We start from the raw sequence: 18275 nt of genomic DNA, 5'->3' as shown, positions 1-18275 counted from the left end.
TGTAGAAAGGGTAGTGATATGGAACAGATAACGAATGTTGAATAACGATGTAGATGGTATCAATGTAGGGGCTAACGGTGTAGAGGGTAGCCTGTTTTGCTGACATTGTTGGTTTTCTGGAGTGATTATTTTCGCGAGCTGAGAAGGAGCATAAATATTCAGCTTGAAAGGAATAAAACGATGTTTAACGATAGTTGCCACCCCACTGACGGCCGCCGTAACGCCCTCGAGAAAAGCGGTCCTCATTGTTGAAGTTACCGTTGAATCGGTGTGAGCCAGTTCCAGGTCCTGGCCGCGTAGAGTGGTTAGGGTTAGAACACGCCATTGCGACACGTGATCCGTATTTGGAACCTCGAAGAGATACCATATGCTTCCTGTAAAATTGTTAGAGAAGTCGAAGGAAATGAACGCTCGAGAATACGTACTGAATGTGAACCGAAACGAGATCAACATGGCTCTTTGAGGAATGTTGAAGAATCCACTGGATCAGGTAGTTGCCATACTGGTCGCTAGCGACTGTGGTCAAAAAGTCAGCATAAGAACGTCTGTAAGGGAGTGCGCAAATAAGGTTAACTAACCGTCAATCAACGGAATTCGAGGCCGCCCAGCCTGGCTGATGCAAAGACGCGCAAGGTAGCGGTCCAAAAATTCGAGATTTCCGATCTTCAAGCACTTCTCAACAATCTTTGAAGCGTATTGATCCATACTGTATTCAACGGCGTGGAAAAGGACGTGCTCGACGGCCCGGCTCTTGTCAAGGGGAGCGCCATGCTCACAGATATGCTGGATACACCAGTTTCCGTATTGACCACGGGAGACCGATTTCAAGTTCTTCAAAATTTCTTCGATTGCGAGCCGCTTCAAGATGTTAGCATTTTTTCTAAAGTTAATTAGAATGTTACAGTCATCTTACCTTATCATCATCGACACAGTTCTCAAAGATGTTTTGTACGACAAGACTTCCAGTCTCGCCACACGCAATGTTATGCCAAATGCCACGGAGAGCATCATTCACAGGGCCCATGATACGTGGTGCCTCGGATGTCCATCGAATCTCAAAGAGCTTCTGCCAGACATGGCATGCGTATTTGTGGTTAACTGTTTCCGGAATGCCTTGGAGTAGCTCTTGTACCAGCATCGCTTTCGGCTCCTCCGGCACACAGTCAAGAGCCTTTTGAACAACATGGCAGCCAAATGCATCCATACTCAAAAAGCGAACTTTGCCTCGCATTGAATTAGCAATAGTCAAGACTTGTTCGGGGGTACCGTGTTCGAAACAACGTTGAATCAAGAAATTGCCAAATCGGTTCAGCATCAGACTATATCCCGATTCCGCAATTCTGTCGACAATTGCGTGTTTCTCGTTAGCAGAACAGACCTTCAACTTGTTCTGTAGGAAAATAGACGCTTGTTGGTCATCGCTACACACAATCTTCTCAACCAAGTAGTTCCAGTCGAACATAACATTTTTCTCACCAAGAAGGCGATAATTGAGCGGCTCGGTTGACGCAACATAGTTCTAGACAATGTAAGCAAGATACCAAAAGAGGATGAAATAAATTTGACTCACCGAAGAATTACGACTGACCAACGATTGTCCGTGATGAGGTCCTGTGACTGTGAATTCGTTAGCCGTTGGAGACAGAACCGATGATTCACGCTGGCGTGCGGGAAAGGTCGGATTGGATTGAGATCCAGTGGAGTGGAAGCCGCTGGAGGGCGAGGTGGGGGGAACCGGAGCTGCCTCGCTCATAGATCTAGGAACAAATCCACTCCACTGATTCTGCTGGACAGCAGTCGGGCGACGTTGCTCCACAGGGGGACCATACCGATGTGGGGGCTGATAGCCAAAAGCCCCAGCCGAAGGACCAGAGAAGACCCTGTGAGGGACCGAAGAAGGATGCCCTGTTGAGCCACCCCAAAAACGATCTGAACCCTGACTCATAAAATTCGTAATTTGGTGGTTGGGCACCCCCAATGCTTGCATGGCCTGCGGTTCATGGCCGTTTGGGTCCCAAAGTCCACGAGAACGATCAAATGGACCCTGAATTAGTCCTCCTACAGCAAGTTGCTGTGGTTCTCGTGTGTTCCATGGGGTTGGAAAACGGGAACCGACGACGTTGGAACGTTGAGCTTGATGGTCTGTTTCACGTCCCCCAAATTCCGCCTCCGATGAAGCGTATTCGAGAGTATGGTTGATCACCCGGAACTGTGTCAGCTCTTGCTCTTGCTGAGAAAGTCGGGAGTTAGCCGCAATGAGCTCCTCCTTCAATGTCGCAATTTCCTGCTGCTCGCGCTGGAACTGTGCGCCATAAGTCTCGGTGCTTGGCCCACCGACAGGACCTCTCTGCGGGTAAGAAGGTCGATATGCCAGTTGGTCGGTCCAATTGGAAAATGGAGGAAAACTTTGAGATTGCTCCAACTTCTAAAAAAATTAGAACTTGAACAATGTATATGGATTTGTGAAGTGTACTACCTTGGGGGGAACATCGGCTGTCTTCTCGTGTGGGATCCGTCGAAAAGAATTCGCCGAGTTTGGTGAACTGATATTGCTAGAACTGGTCTGAACCTGAAAAGAAAAGGCAAAGTGAGTATTCAGGAAGGAATGATTAGGATATTTGGTTGGACAACTCACCAGAACATCGCGTGCATAAATGCTGGTTCGGGCATCATTCGAAAATGGGTCAGGTGGTTCCTTGGTCAAGCGAGAACCATCAGCATGGTTAGTAGAGGGTGGTACCATGTTGACAATTCGGGCTTCAAAGAGTCCGGAGAATGAAGATCTGACAAACAGAAATGAAAACGTAGACAAGGTAGGATGTTAACGATCACCAGCGAGATCAATTAAATCGAAGAACTATTTGTCGGGAAGACAGATAGGAGGAAATGAAATGATGAAATTGAAAAAAGAGAGAGGGGTGAAGGTGTATGAAAGAGAAAGGGAGAGGGAGAAAGAAAGGAAGAAGAAGTGATAGAAGAAGGAAGTCGCGCTAGCACTTCGCAACTTTTGGACAAACATCAACAAACTCAGTAGATGTTTACCTAAATTGAGATGATTAGAGCTAGTTAGGGCTAATTAATTTCGACAGTGCAGATACTATCACCAGTCTGATATGAACTAGGTGAAGCATTCCATGATCGATCAAAACTTCCAGCTGAATAGACACCTGTAACACCTTCATAACGACAGGTATTACCCAAGATCACGTACTCTGGTTGTCCCGAACCAGTGATAGTTGGTACAAGGCGTAATGCCTGGTGCAACCCCTCCAAATCCACGCCCCATACCACCAATTCCATTCGCTCGCCTTCCAATGGCCGAAGAAAGATTGCCCCGAGACCTGCTTCATACTTGTATTCATGTCTGAATGCAAGCTGTTGGGATGACATAGGACTATGAAATACGATTAGGCGGTCATCTTGATTCTGTATGGGGTATGAGTCGAGTGCGGATGCTGGCAGATCGTGACCAATTGCAATCGTGATGACATTGCCGGGCCTGTGTCGAGAATCGACGTTTGAACAGTCTTGGATAATCTGTGAATCTGCTGCAAAGTACTGGAACAGATTGCGGCTGATCTGAAGGGCGGCATGGTCGACTCCAGCGGAGCATGTCACAATGGTGAATTTTCCTTGGGTGCGAAGAATGGCATCCAGTGCTCCGAGCTGCTGACCATATCTTTGGTCGACACTCTTCCAACGGTTGTCGTAAGAGACAGACCAGCTACCATCAGCGGCCCTGACGTACCAAGACTCTTTCGATTGGTTGGCCTTGGTCTCAAAGGGCTTCTCGAAGTTATCCAATAGCAAAGTTGCCGGTAAATTCACTCGGTTAGCTCTCCAAGAGAGGTGAAATCTGTGTATATTCTGAGTATTTATATACCAGATATGGGCTTTCATGTCGCGGACAATGAAAAATTTCCCCTCTACGTCAGGGGATTGCAACTGATCTACCTGGATACCAGCCTTGGATCCCATATCACCAGTGGGTGGAACAGTAATAGTAAATGTCTCCAGTACTCCTATTGAGACTTTAGCAGAGCGTTTCACCATGGAACTGTAGAAATCTGTCAAGAAAGACGTTGTCATCACGCCATTGAACCAATGACCCTTTCCTGGTAGTTCTTTGTACTCAGATGGCCAGCCAACCTGGCCAAGAAGCTCGTGCATTAATCGAGAGTGGTATGCTGGTACATTGTCATCGACAGACCCATGTTGCTGCGCCACTGGGATTCCAGCCAGGTTGCTGAGGAGTAACTCATTCTTATACGTCGACCTTGATCTTGAGAGCACAGACGAGAGCAATGGCTCATAGGATTGCCACATGGTGTAAGGTACATAATCTGCGCATGTCAATCTCCGTTAAAAGAGGTGAGTATGTGAGAGTACTTACTCTCGATAGATGTATAGCCTGACACAGGAGCCACAGCAAAGACGTTGTCAGGGAAATGCGTGGCATAATACCATGCAGCCTGGCCTGAATCAATTAGTAATAGAATTTAGTGTATCAAATGTACCCATACCTCCGTTCGAGTGTCCGGCAACAATTATATCTTTAGAAACACTTGGACCTTTCCATTCGACGGCGGTAATCCAATCAGGAATTGAAGACAGTGCAGCCTCAAAATCAGCAGCTCCCCAACGATCTATAAGGAGTTTATGTCAGTATTGTCCCATTAAGCCATAATGGAATCCCCTGATCAAGACTCACGCCAATCATCACCACTCCACGTGGTGACACCGCTAGGAAACAACATCCAGGCACAAATACCATACGCTGCATCCAGCATTTCACGCGCCTCTGAGCCATCTACCTCGACTCCTGCCCCGTGTAGAATAGCAATAATAGGAAGTGCCTCTTTTGAAACACAAGAATTGGTGGGTGGAGGTCGCAAGATTGAATAAGAGACGATGTTTGATGGATGGAGATAGGTGAAACGTAGCGGCTCTGCGAAAGACCTTTCTTGAAAATTGATATGAAACATCTGGGTCCTCGAATGCCCTTGGTTCACCCTGTAAGCTACTTCAACCAGTAGCTGAGACTCTTCAAACTTCCCCATAGAAATTGAAAAAATAAGGGGTCGTATCTGATAGCCAAACAGCGGTACTGTCGAATTGTCCTTCATTTCCACTCTGTAGGAGGTCTGGAACATAAAAATGATCAGTATATTGAGTGAAAATTAGTTCAAATTGAAATGATCTCACCTGCAATGCTTGAACTGACAATATTTCAATCAATTCAGCTCTATTGTTCTGTACATTAATCGAAGCCCATTTACCACCTAGTCTCCCTTCTGTCAACTCTGACACCATTAGGCTTTCAGCGTTGAGAGTTATGGGATCTTCTGTCAGCTGAACATCAATCGTGACTTCGACTTCATCAGCCTGACCACCGAGGGCGCGAACATCTCGAGTTAGTCGAAGATCGATGACATGGCGACCTGGAGATAACTCGATTATGCTGGGAGCACGATGGTAGTGATACACGTCGCCACCGAAATATTGTTTGTCGTCGATCCAGAACTCGAGAAGACCACCAGCATGAATGGCAATTGTTTGTGAGTATGTTCCCTTTAATTCTAGGAATCCGCGAGCCCAACACTGATACTGCAAGGCTGGCCAACCATATACCGACTGCAGGAATCCCCAATCGATGGGGAAAGATACACTTAGATGCGCCTGAGCTTTGCCGCGATAATCATTGGAGATTTTTGCAGAGGTGATTCCCCAGTGAGCTGCTCCGCTCGTAGCAAGTGCACTGGGGAAGGACGTTGTGTTATCATATTTGAGGTTGCGAAAGCCACCATGACGTTCCAATGGGTCTGCTCCCCAAACCGCTTCTGTTTTATATGGATCAAATCAATTTTTTCAATCTTTACATCCATGGATTATTTGACCCGCAGCTTGTCTCCAACTAACCTCTTGTCCCAAGCCGGAATGGACCTAGAACCTCCCATTCTTTTGACAGAGAGATCTTAGACTCCAGACTCAGCGAATTTTGATCGAAGTTATCCAGGAATTGAGTCGATAGAAGTGCGCAATGATTTGAACAGACCCATGATAACCATGTGAATATCAACCACAAATACATGGTTTCTACTCCATATGCATTGGGGTATGTATTATGGTTGAATGCAGCAGGACAAGTGGAGCCGGATGGGGCAGTCTTGTACAGTAATGGTATGGTAATCTTGATCACGTGATCAATAAGCTTCTATACATGGTACTAAAAAAACAAGACCGAAGTCAAGGTAAAGTTAGCTTTTAATCAGAGATGTCCCATGTAAGTATAAGATTGGACTGATCTAATACTGCAATTTGGTGATCACAATGCAATTGTCTATACTCAGTCAAAGTCAAGCTGGGGCTCTTCGATAGTATTGTTCTCCGTATTGTGGTAATCATGATCATGTAACATGACGACTGAATAATATCGGACATCAAGAGGCCAGTAATCTTCAATTTCCCCAAGCACTTACGGGTGGCTTCATCTCATCCTTCCCCCTTTTCTTACCATTTAATTTTTTTTCCCTTTACTGTTTCCCGGTTTAATTTGCCGGCTTGGCTTCCTGAATTAGCTGCACCTTGTGTCCACAACACTCGAACCTCATTCGCTCGGAGGGATTCGTCATCGGCGAAGTACTTTCAGGTCGCAGTCGCGCAAATCGACACCAGGAAGTGCTTCGGGCAGGGCCTGTCCACTAATTCAGAATCAATCTAGCAGATTTGTGCGTTTTTGGTTACGTGAATCAGTTCAACTCAATTGGAAGAATCGGAACGTTGATATTTGTGAGAGAAGTTTGGACTGGAGGTGTGGACGATGGCTACAACCACGGTGACCGGCCATGGACGCCGGTCGACATCCGTTCGACAACCCGAATTGCAGATCCCAACAAAGTCCTCTTCCTCACAGCCGGTCAGCAGCCCGATGGACCAATTTCCTCCCTACGAAGAAACTCTCGATGCGGCCGCGAGCCTAGGCTCAGGCTCCCTAAGCCGAACCCCCTCCGTGAAATACAATGAGACTTGGGAACCACGCAAAACAGCGTTGTACTCGCGAGATCTCGTGAATGGATCTTTTAGGAACCCCAAACAACGGCCAAGAAAGAGTATCAGCGAGACCATCACAACTATCCGTGCACGAAACGGCAGCATGAGTGCTAATGCACAAGAGCTGGCAGAAGCACTTCGAGCACCGGTCTCATATCGCTTGATTGTAGGCCCCCAGGATGGCTAGGCAATTTCCCCCAGAACCTGGGCTAACGTTAGGACTGTTATAGGGCCTGTGCGTTGTGTGGTACTTGACCTCCGCGCTCACGAACACATCTTCAAAATCTATCTTGACGGCTCTCCCCATGCCTATAACTTTAACGATTGTTCAATTCGCATTTGTGTCATTCTGGTGTTTGCTGCTAGTTTGGCTGTCCACGATATTTCCGTGGTTGCGAGAAAATGTGCCAGTTTTGAAACATGGAATTCGTTACCCGTCTCGCGAGGTTATATCGACTGCTTTACCTCTGGCTGTGTTCCAGTTGGCCGGACACATTTTGAGTTCTATGGCCACCTCGAAAATCCCCGTCTCGTTGGTTCATACTATCAAAGGACTTTCGCCTCTATTCACCGTTCTTGCCTACCGGTTTCTTTTCCGCATCCAATACGCGAGAGCAACTTATTTGTCCCTCGTTCCTCTGACCCTTGGTGTGATGCTTGCGTGTTCAACAGGACTGTCGTCTAACTTCTTTGGTATCGCCTGCGCGTTTCTTGCTGCAATAGTCTTTGTCTCTCAAAACATCTTCTCCAAAAGGCTGTTTAACGAGGCTGAGCGGGCTGAAGCCGACATGCAGCATCCAGCACGTCGCAAGTTGGATAAGCTCAATTTGCTTTGCTATTGCTCCGCATTGGCCTTCATTCTCAATTTGCCAATCTGGTTCGTCAGCGAAGGATATCCTTTGCTCGCCGACTTTATCAAGGACGGTGCGATTGACCTGTCAGAGAAGAAGGGGTCTTTAGACCATGGTGCACTGGCGGTGGAATTTATCTTCAACGGAGTTTCACACTTTGCGCAAAACATATTGGCATTTGTCCTTCTATCTATGGTATCCCCCGTGTCCTACTCCGTTGCCTCCCTGATCAAGCGGGTGTTTGTCATTGTCGCGGCGATTCTATGGTTCGGTAGCTCAACCACTAAGGTCCAGGGTTTTGGTATTGCCCTGACATTTTTGGGCCTCTACCTCTATGATCGCAATAGCCATGATGATGTGGCTAATCGACGAGCCAATGCAGACCACTTCCGCGCACAGAAATCTATCTTGCCCACAAACGTCCGACATGCGAACAAGCCGTGGGATTCGAATGGCTATTCTTTCCCTGGGCCCCGGTCATATGAGACCCCGGCGCCTAACAATCTCCATGCTTCTAATAGTTCCAGGAAGGAAGACGATGGTCCTGGGGTACGAGCTAGAGGGGCCAGTGTTTCTCGAAACTGGCTACCCGGAACCAAACAGGAATCTACTTGGCAATCCAGTGATTCTGCTGAGGCTACATAGCCTCATTGATGTTATTATGTATTTTGAAATGAAAATGTCGGTGCCCAGGTGTACAAGTATATATTATGATGTTTGGGTGTTGAGAATTATTTCCTACTCACTCGATAAAGTAAAACTTGCTGGCAGCGTAGATAATAAAGTGATTGAAGTACCTAACTACATTCAAAGCAATCTTGGAGCGTTGGAAATTTGAACCTTGGAAGTAAATCGGAATGCCCAGCCCTGGAGCTCCAGATGGCCCGCACTGAAGAAAGATATTGTCTAGGCCCTACCAGATTCCTATGAGCCTGACTCTGAGCGCCTTCATAAAGCGGCATATATAAACAATACGTAGCTACGTAGGTAGGTACTTAGGCACCCAGTTTCCAGCTTCATTAATTAATTCATGAGATTTTTGATAGGGTAGTGGGCATCAGCAAGTCCGAGAGACAAACATTGAGACAATACCGCAACAACACCTCAGGGTTGGCCAATAATAGGTTAAGTGACGGATTACCCAAGATATTTTCAAAAAAGATTCCTTGTAAAGATTGTATTTCCCTTTCAGTAGATAGTTGTTCTATATTGTAGAGATACGAAGGTAGTAAGCGATGAAGTTGTCCAGGCAATTTGAGACTACGCTGCAGTAATTTTGTGGAAAACCCGTCGAAGTTCAAGTTCGTGGGATGTAGCCGCCGTCGGTAAGGAACAAAGTCATCATTGGACAAAAGCCCTTGACTGCTCCAGCTACGGTGCATTATGCATTTGTCTGGGACAATGCTGTAGAGGAAACAGGGAATGAAGGCCCTGTATCCTACAATAAATTATGCCCGTGAATGAGATATTTGCAGAAAAGGGTGCAAGGGTAGTCAGTAATTTTATAAGAATTAATATCGGAATAGTAGTTTCTCCGTATAACCGGGGCTAAACCTAAAAAGGAGTCTAACCGAGCGAAGAGCCAATCCGCGTAAAGGCATTAAGTCAGGCCAGAGGCAGATGGTCAGCAATCCTATTATGTAACCCAGCAAATCCGATTCTGAACAACAGCTCCCTTCATCGACCGTTCCGCTTCCAACCCCTCGTCTGCCCCATCCTCACTACCCCCTCTCCTCTCATATTCACTCCTCAATTATGCGGCCGCAGCTCTTTCGTGCGGCCGCCCGGTCGCTCCGGGTGCCCAGGACCCGTGCCTTTGCGACAACAGCCCCTCGGGCAGCCGAGGTGGAACTGACTGTTGGTATGTCTACAATTCTAGATACGCGATTAATTCACACTGACAATGGGCTCTAGATGGCAAGAAGGTATCCGTGGAAGGTAACATACCTATATATGCCAGCAATTGATCGACTACTCACATCCTTTGACAGCCGGCTCTGCTCTCATCCAAGCTTGCGAGAAGGCAGGCTCTACAGTCCCCAGGTATCTAACTTTTTTTTGAAACACCATACACAAGTTTAATTAGTACTGACTCTGCGACAGATACTGCTATCACGAGTACGTACCCCGCGAACCGATGGATTCGATAATTGCGATATACTAACGATAGATTTGAAGAAAATTGGCGGTTGCAGGAAACTGTGAGTTGTGATCCTCATTTGATCTTCACTGTACCATTGTACTGATGTGAATATGTTGAACAGGTCGTATGTGTCTCGTCGAAGTTGAGCGAGCCCCCAAGCCGGTGGCATCGTGTGCATGGCCCGTCCAGCCTGGTATGGTCGTCAAGACTAACTCACCCCTGGTCCACAAGGCCCGTGAGGGTGTGATGGAGTTCCTCCTCGCCAACCACCCTCTTGATTGCCCTATCTGTGACCAGGGTGGTGAATGTGATCTTCAGGACCAGTCCATGCGTTATGGTTCCGATAAAGGCCGTTTCCACGAAGTCGGCGGCAAGCGTGCAGTGGAGGACAAGAATATCGGCCCTCTCGTGAAGACCTCCATGAACCGCTGCATTCAGTGCACTCGCTGTGTTCGATTCATGAACGACGTGGCAGGTGCACCCGAGCTGGGATCCTCCGGCCGTGGTAATGACATGCAGATCGGAACATACCTAGAGCAGAATCTCAGCTCTGAGTTGTCCGGTAACATCATTGATCTCTGCCCTGTCGGTGCCTTGACATCTAAGCCCTATGCTTTCCGTGCCCGACCATGGGAGCTGAAGCACACCGAGTCTATCGACGTTCTTGATGCCCTCGGCTCTAACATCCGGATCGACAGCCGTGGCCTGGAAGTGATGCGTATTAACCCACGCCTGAACGATGACGTTAACGAGGAGTGGATTAATGACAAGGCGCGTTTCGCTTGTGATGGATTGAAGACCCAGCGACTTACTACTCCTCTTATTCGGCGGGAGGGTAAGTTTGCTCCCGCCACTTGGGAGCAGGCCCTGGCTGAGGTATCCTCGGCCGCCGAGAAACTCCAGCTGAAGTCGAATGAATTCAAGGCTGTTGCTGGACATTTGGTGGACACCGAGTCGCTCGTTGCCATGAAGGATTTGGCTAACAAGCTGGGTTCTGACAACCTCGCCCTGGACCAGCCTGGTGGCAGTGCGCCTATTGCCCACGGCATAGATGTTCGTTCCAGCTATCTGTTCAACTCTACAATCTACGGTGTTGAACAGGCCGATGCTATTCTGCTGGTTGCTACTAACCCTCGTAACGAGGCCTCCGTCCTGAACGCCCGTATTCGTAAGCAGTACCTTCGCTCGGATTTGGAGATCGGCCTTGTTGGCGAAGAGTTCGAGAGCACTTTCGAATATGAGCATCTGGGTGCTGATGCCTCTTCCTTGAAGGCTGTTTTGGCCGGTGAATTCGGGAAGAAACTGGCTGCTGCTAAGCGTCCTATGATTGTCGTCGGTAGCGCAGCTGCTGAGCACGCCGATTCCAAGGCCATCTTCGAGATTGTTGGTTCCTTCGTTGAGAAGCACACTGGCAACTTCAACACTCCCGAATGGCAAGGCTACAACGTCCTGCAACGTGCCGCATCTCGGGCTGGTGCCTATGAAGTGGGCTTCACTGCCCCGTCCGCCGAGGTTGCTCAGACTGCCCCTAAGATGGTCTGGCTCATCGGTGCCGATGAGATCGCCGAGAGCGAGATCCCCAAGGATGCCTTTGTTGTCTACCAGGGCCACCACGGTGACCGTGCTGCCCAGTTCGCAGATGTTGTTCTTCCCGGTGCTGCATACACCGAGAAGGCCGGTACTTATATCAACACTGAGGGTCGTGTACAGGTTACCCGTGCGGCAACATCGTTGCCTGGTGCCGCTCGTGATGACTGGAAGATCATCCGTGCCGCTAGCGAGTTCTTTGGCGTCCCCCTCCCATACGATGACATTGAGGCCCTGCGCGACCGAATGGAAGAGATCAGCCCTGTACTGCGCCGTTACGACGCCGTTGAGCCCACATCCGTTGGCGCTCTGAGCAAAGTGCAGCTAGTCGACCAGAACAAGGGTGCTATCACCACTGGTGCTCCCTTCAAGCAACCTATCGAAGACTTCTACTTCACTGACTCTATCTCCCGAAGGTATTTACAATCTGCTTCTTTATTTAGCATTGATGCTAACTCCTCTTCTCACAGCTCACCCACCATGGCCCGCTGCTCCATTGCCAAGAAGACTGGAAACCCAGAAACTAACTTTATGGCCGCTGGCGAGATGTCCCCTCAGGCTCTGCACGGTTAAATGGTGAATTTCATTCCCATATAAGCCGGTCATTGATTCTGTGTTTTCTCTAATGGTTGCTGGCGTTGTCATTTGTATCACCCTAAACATCCCTTTGATCGTTTTCTTTCCATCTTCTGTTTTTCTCCATCATCTTGAACGCCGTCCGGTTTCCTTGGTTGACCTCTTTCGGTGGACCCGGGACCAATCGTTTGGGGTTGACTTGTATATAAAATGATTGAGACAAAATTCCAATCCTTGTCGGAGATATCATTCCAGTATTCCAGTGTCTAAAATTATTATCATGGATTAGATATACATCGATCAAGTATATGTATGTATATATATGAGATGGAAAGGACTCACCAATGAGAAGCAGCTCACGTGTGAACTAGATGCCCAACTCGACAGGCATCATGGATGGCTCTAAAGTTATTTTTGGATTTCCCCACAATAATAAACTTCAAACACATGGTTTCATAAGTAAGCTTATGCGTTGTGCGCTGTAGAATTTTATAGTGGATCGTTCTGGGGTTGAATTAACGTAGTTGCTAACAGTTGAGGTGCATATGTATGTACTTATGTCTGGACCTCGGTACCTACATATGTAGGGCAGATTCAGGGCTTATCTTACATTCAATTTTAATATCTAATAAAACCTCCAGATCACAACTCATCATCATCGCTTTCTCCGTCAGTTTCATCCATTACTTTCGCCACTGGAGACTTGACCTTTCCAAGCTGGCCACGTCTGGTGAAAGGAAGTTCTCGTCGTGGCGGCGGTGGGGAATGATCCTTCGGGGACGGGCGTTGTCCCACCTCGGTGGATTTCCCATCATTGTTATTGTTGATTTCATTGTCTTCTTTCTTATCTTCTTCCTCTTCCTCTTCCTCTTCATCTTCATCTTCATCTTCTTCATTTTCCGAATGCTCAGGCGTAAACTGACCACCGTCATCGGTTTCTTCGTCATTTGTAGCAATGTCAGGTTTCTTTTTGTCGACATCCATTTGCTCGAAGCCGTCATCGGTGTCGCCATCTGTATCGGCAATGTCCTGTGCGCGCCGTTTCAAAGCATGGATCTCATGACTAGTTTCATGTACTGAGCCCGTTGCAGCCTGTATCTCCGCAACTGTATCCATGGTGATAAGTTAGTATACTCCATATAGTAGTGGGACTTTAGGTGGATAAAGCCCTTTGTACACCGCTTGATCTGCGAAGGAATCCATCTTTATGGAGCCACCACGGCGCCGTTGAAAAAAAATTCTGGAAGGTGGAGCGTGCGTACCTCTGGCAGAATCTGCCGTTGCCGTCGCTAGGAGACGCTGTTGGTTCCGGATCTTGAGCTTTTTCTCATTGAGAATCTGAACAAAATTAGCCAACAGCTGGTTTTCATGCTCGGTCTTGACCCGTATGAGCTCTTCTAATTGCTCAGTCAGCTGCTTGATCTTCTCCTCAAAGCCGTTATGGCGGTCTGCTAGTTCAGTGACTTGGTTTTGTAATTCATTTGCTTTAGCTGCCGCGATTCCGGTCCACTCAAAAAGCTCAATTGCCTGTTCATCGTCCTGCTTAAGGACAAGTGTGCCAAGTCGTTGCTGGGACAGCATTAGTGCTAGACCCACTTACTCTTTTAGGCTGATTAGAGTGACTTACTGTTATTGATTGGACCCTCTTGCGGATTGCCAGCACGATTTCTCTGTCTTCGTCGCCAGAGCCGGTGATGCTGGCCGTTGCTTCAATTCCAGAGATAGATGCCAGTTGATCTGCTGGGATGGGTTCGCCGAGGATGTAAGAGACAATTTGAGCCCATTCATCTTCGGAACCTTGGTAGTTTTTGGCTCTAAAATCTTTCAAGCGAGATTTTTTAACTGTAGTCTGAATGTTATTCCAAAGTATTCCTAGTGGGTGGTAATCTTCATCCAGAGCGGAGCACTTACCCACAGCGGTATACGGACTTTCTCCTTCAGTAGCTGATAGCGATAAGTCTAACGATTTTGGTCCGGCAGCGGTGACATGAACCAGTACGAAGGTATCTGGATTATCAGTTCGCAAAAAGCGAACAACTCTGGAGGTAGACATTGTCTGTTGTGTGGTTGTTGATAGAAGAAGAAGTTGCTTGAGGAAGTAAAAGTAGTAAGGCAGCAAGGCAGTCATACTGCTGTAGGCAACCTTTGATTGTCCACCAGAGTTAGGGATCCACCATATAGACGCTAATTTTGTAGAACTAACTAGCTAAATTAGCTTCCCTTAATTTTTTCCTATAAACCCCTTAAAATCGATATTTTTTTTTAATTTCGCAGTAGTTTAGTAGTAGTGGAGGATCGCGGTGGGGGAACCGAGGTTCCCACGGTCCAGCTGGCATAACACACTAAAGGATTCCTTGAACGTGCCAGCCACATGCATACTTGACACAAACCCCTCCCCAAACACCCTAAAGTCCCAACTGCATTACTTCAACTTTTATCAGTTCTTAAAAATTCCCATCAGTCCGTGCGAACAAGCCCGCCTGAACCCTAATTTATATCCGAGCCCCTTTCAGCCGCCCTATCCGTCTTGCCTACTTTGTGTAAAACGACGATGAAACAAACAACGTCCATGAGAGACCTTTGACTGAACTGTCCTCTTGCATCTTCATAGAACATGGAATGATGCTCTCACTTTTCGACTCTCTTTAACGTCACCTAATATACAGTGGAGTTCGAACGCCATCGTCTGACAGAGCCGTTCTCCTGAGTTTCTTCACAATGGAGTCGGCTGTGATCCAAAAGCGACCGAGTGAGGATGAGATTATTGAGTGCTGGGATGACGATGACGACCTGCAGTTCAACGATGGACACCAGTTTCGGACTGCATCGAGCTCTGGCTCTATCACAAATTTCTCACTTCGACCTTCTGGACACCGTGATTCAATCTCTTCGCGTCGTTCTGCGCGCTCCGATATCGACTCGAATGCTGGAGACGAGGACTGGCAGGTCCTCTTACATTACAACGATGAGTTGGCTAAAGAAGAGGCTCTTGCCTCTGCCAAACATGCTGGGATTCCTATACCTGCCAACATCCCCAGTTCCGCCCTCATTGGCGGTGCCATCAAACGCTTATCGACCCGGAAGACGAAGCGGTCATTCGTGGATGACTGGTCCGACGACGTAGAGATCCCAGACCCTGAGATGGTACTACAGCTACGAACACCGCAATATTCGATCTTTCCTGAGTCTATACGTTCTGTGGCTACCAGCCCCGTTAAATCCACAGCCTCACCGCCTTGGAACGACGTTCTGTCAACACGCATCCAGTCGGCATTGGTTTCCTTGGATCGATTCCAGGATGAAAACACCACTCCCATAGAACAGATCGTCCCTATTATTAAGGCTCCACCTTCCCGATCCCCACGTAAGACCTCTCTCAACCTGCCTAGAAAAACCCTTGCACTGAGACGGGACGTGGAAGATTTTGACCAAGACCTTGAGTTCCCCCCGGACCATCAACCTCTTCAACTGACCCATCGGAAAGATTACCTTGGCATCTCAAGCCCGACGCCTCTAGATGATTTTGATCTCGAGTGGGCGGAAGGGAGCATTGGCATTCGACTTGCTGGCACAGCTAGAGATGGTCGCTCTGTTCCTAGCTCCACTATCTCCCTTGCGAGCCCCAGTGTTTCAAGCTGTCTCACTGTGGAAAGCGAAGAGGATGGTCTCGATGGCCTCGTGTTTCCCGAAGGACCATTGGATTTTGGTGCCTCTCTGAAAAAGCGCCAGGAGAGCTCCCCTGGAGAAGCACCTACCAAGAGAGATTTAGGTTCAAGCCCACCAAACTTCTCAGATGTCGACGACTTCTTCGCTGGCATTGAAGTTGATAATGGGAGAGCATTTTCACCGGGCAAAATGAGTTTGAACCCAAACGTTAAGTGCAAGACAGAGCGGCCATCAAGCCCATCACGTCGATCTGCCACCACCCTAACTTTCACCAGCTCATTAGACTCTACGAGCCAGAATACTCGTATTCCTCGTTTGTCTAGCAGCCATGAGCGGACCCAATCTACCCATTCTAATTTGGAAACCGTCTCTGAAAGCGGTGCACCTTTATCGAAATTCCAAAGTTCTCAATGTCGACTTGGACATACAGCCCAAACATCAGTTTCCAGCCTGCCACCAACTGTCCCTGTCCCGACCTCCAATTCTCCCGTTACAACCCGAAGGATTCTCAGTTCACGTACATTGAGAACCCCTCCATTATCTGCCGATTCTAGTAGCCGGCTTCAGACTAAACGGTCCCTGCCTTCTATTCGTGGGGTACAGAACTCACAACGAACTACATCTCATTCGAAGGATTCCATCCGCCGACCAAAGACACCTGTTGAGCGCCTCGTCGCAGACGGCAGAGCACTTCGCAGGCCACAGGGTGCACTGTCTTCGGCTGGCCCACTCGAAAGGCAATCTTACCCTTCAGCTTCGTCGAACACCTATCGCCCTTCCCGTCGTGCTGGTTCGGACAGCTCTGGTGATCTTTATATGCCCCAGAACACATTTTCTCGACTATCTCGACCGTCTCCCCCAGAATCCCTACATCTTACCAAACCCGAGACATCCGGCTCTGCGCGTACGCTCAATCGACCAACAAAGCGACGAAACTTTGGTGATGGAACCGAATTGGAGTCCTTTGATGATCTGCCAACCTCTGTCAACTCTGAAAGCAAGTTCGTCAAGAACCCCGCCGGTCGAGGTGCTCCCCGATCTGTACGCAGCAGGCTTAGTGTCAGCCGAATCACTCCACCTACCTCGTCTCCTACTACTACACCCCCTTCAGCCCCAAAGCCAAGCCACTCCACACCCCGATTTGCCCGCGACACTAACTCCTCCCGCATTGCGAGAGAATCACGCATTTCCTCTTTAAGCTCGAAGCCTCGTGACGTGACCGGTCCCCTCCTGCCTTTCAACCCCAATTGGAAGGGTCCTATCTCACGTATATCCTCCAATGGGGCCTCGGTTCGAAGCCGAAAGAGCAAATCTACCTCTAAACTTCCCTCAAAACCTCAATTGATCAAGCCGTTGGGATCCAGTTTGCAAGAATCTAAGTGTAGGCTACCCCATCCCTCAACTATATCTCGCGATAGGTCTGACTGTTTTGACTTTTAGCTGTACGAGGCATGCGGTACAACCCGAGCGCATTCCGCTGGGAAGGAAACGAGAATCTCGTACAAGATTTTGATATTGCCACTGCACCGAAGTCACCAAAACCAGCCCCTGCACTGATCACTAATGTGGGTACTACGCAAAATGTCCAGACCGTCGGCGGTATGGTTTTTGACCCACACCGCATGTGTTGGCTTCGGGCGAGGTCTATCGAGTCTGGAAAACAAGGTGGAATCCCACCGGAAGACGAGATTGATGTCTTTGCAGGTCTAGATGATTTGGAAGACAATACTACCGGACGGGGCTGTTCGGGAATGATGGACGAGTGTGTACCTGATGCTGAGGACCCGAGTGCTGGTGATTCATCAGACGAAGGACCCATCACCGAAGAATTTGATGTCGGCCCGGAGTTCATTCGACGCCAACGGGCCGAGGAAGAGAAATGGAGACGGAAGGTAGACAAATGGGTTGGCTTTGACCGTGGAGATCGTGAAACCCACTGGCGATGGGCCATCCGTGATCTTGGGGCCGATGGTGGCATGGACACCATGGTATGAATGTCTTTTTTCTTCTTCCTTTCTTGGGGATTTCTAGAAAAGAAAGCCTCGACCTTTTTTTTTTTTCCCTTTCGACATCCACCGTGCGCCCCTGACATTTGTGGGGGATTTGAGCATGGATACACGAACTAATGATGTGAAGACCCTTGTCCTATTTTGGTCTTGATGAACCTGACCGAACATGATTTATGGTTTTCTTTTTAGGTCTTTTTTTGTAACTATATTGTTATTTTGTTTTTTAGTACATACTGCCTTAATTTGTGTATGTAAAAAAAAAAGAGAAGGAGAAAAAGGGAATTGGGGGGAATAAAGTCCCTGTCAAATATAGTCAATTCAATCACATTCAAGTTATACTGATGGTTCTTCCAATCTTCTTCTCTTTACCCGTGTACTTCTATTACTATTCCA

The 18275-nt window shown here is 48.0% G+C and overlaps 6 protein-coding genes across 6 annotated transcripts; 3 read left to right on the top strand and 3 right to left on the bottom strand.

The window, feature by feature from the left end:
* Positions 1-184: 184 nt before the first annotated feature.
* Positions 185-2743, bottom strand: N7495_000679 (pumilio RNA binding protein; the record flags this gene model as incomplete). The annotated part of the gene is made up of 6 exons (XM_057203349.1): positions 185-374; positions 426-516; positions 579-858; positions 914-1519; positions 1571-2425; positions 2477-2743. The coding sequence occupies 6 exons, from the start codon at positions 2741-2743 to the stop codon at positions 185-187; spliced, it is 2289 nt and encodes a 762-aa protein (XP_057067422.1).
* A 329-nt stretch (positions 2744-3072) lies between these two features.
* N7495_000678 (alpha/beta hydrolase family protein) lies at positions 3073-6091 on the bottom strand (the record flags this gene model as incomplete). The annotated part of the gene is made up of 6 exons (XM_057203348.1): positions 3073-4343; positions 4394-4477; positions 4524-4646; positions 4712-4948; positions 5280-5840; positions 5920-6091. The coding sequence occupies 6 exons, from the start codon at positions 6089-6091 to the stop codon at positions 3073-3075; spliced, it is 2448 nt and encodes an 815-aa protein (XP_057067421.1).
* A 729-nt stretch (positions 6092-6820) lies between these two features.
* N7495_000677 (putative ER to Golgi transport protein (Sly41)) lies at positions 6821-8546 on the top strand (the record flags this gene model as incomplete). The annotated part of the gene is made up of 2 exons (XM_057203347.1): positions 6821-7216; positions 7281-8546. The coding sequence occupies 2 exons, from the start codon at positions 6821-6823 to the stop codon at positions 8544-8546; spliced, it is 1662 nt and encodes a 553-aa protein (XP_057067420.1).
* Positions 8547-9656: 1110 nt separating this feature from the next.
* On the top strand, positions 9657-12204 carry N7495_000676 (putative NADH-ubiquinone oxidoreductase, subunit G; the record flags this gene model as incomplete). Its single annotated transcript, XM_057203346.1, has 7 exons — positions 9657-9762; positions 9816-9839; positions 9893-9944; positions 10005-10019; positions 10080-10102; positions 10166-12047; positions 12102-12204. The coding sequence occupies 7 exons, from the start codon at positions 9657-9659 to the stop codon at positions 12202-12204; spliced, it is 2205 nt and encodes a 734-aa protein (XP_057067419.1).
* Positions 12205-12849: 645 nt separating this feature from the next.
* On the bottom strand, positions 12850-14260 carry N7495_000675 (uncharacterized protein; the record flags this gene model as incomplete). The annotated part of the gene is made up of 4 exons (XM_057203345.1): positions 12850-13313; positions 13470-13776; positions 13835-14049; positions 14119-14260. 4 exons carry the CDS (start codon positions 14258-14260, stop codon positions 12850-12852), a joined length of 1128 nt encoding a protein of 375 aa, XP_057067418.1.
* A 665-nt stretch (positions 14261-14925) lies between these two features.
* Positions 14926-17861, top strand: N7495_000674 (putative cytokinesis regulator (Byr4); the record flags this gene model as incomplete). The annotated part of the gene is made up of 2 exons (XM_057203344.1): positions 14926-17254; positions 17314-17861. Coding segments are annotated over 2 exons (2877 nt in total), but the record flags the coding sequence as incomplete, so codon positions are not given.
* Positions 17862-18275: the final 414 nt, after the last annotated feature.

The sequence above is a fragment of the Penicillium taxi genome, assembly GCF_028828555.1.
Source record: "Penicillium taxi strain IBT 34144 chromosome Unknown utg000001l_segment0_segment0, whole genome shotgun sequence".
NCBI classification, from domain to species: domain Eukaryota; kingdom Fungi; phylum Ascomycota; class Eurotiomycetes; order Eurotiales; family Aspergillaceae; genus Penicillium; species Penicillium taxi.
The sequence above is the reverse complement of the archived record's forward strand: the minus strand, read 5'-3'. Positions and strand labels throughout refer to the sequence as shown.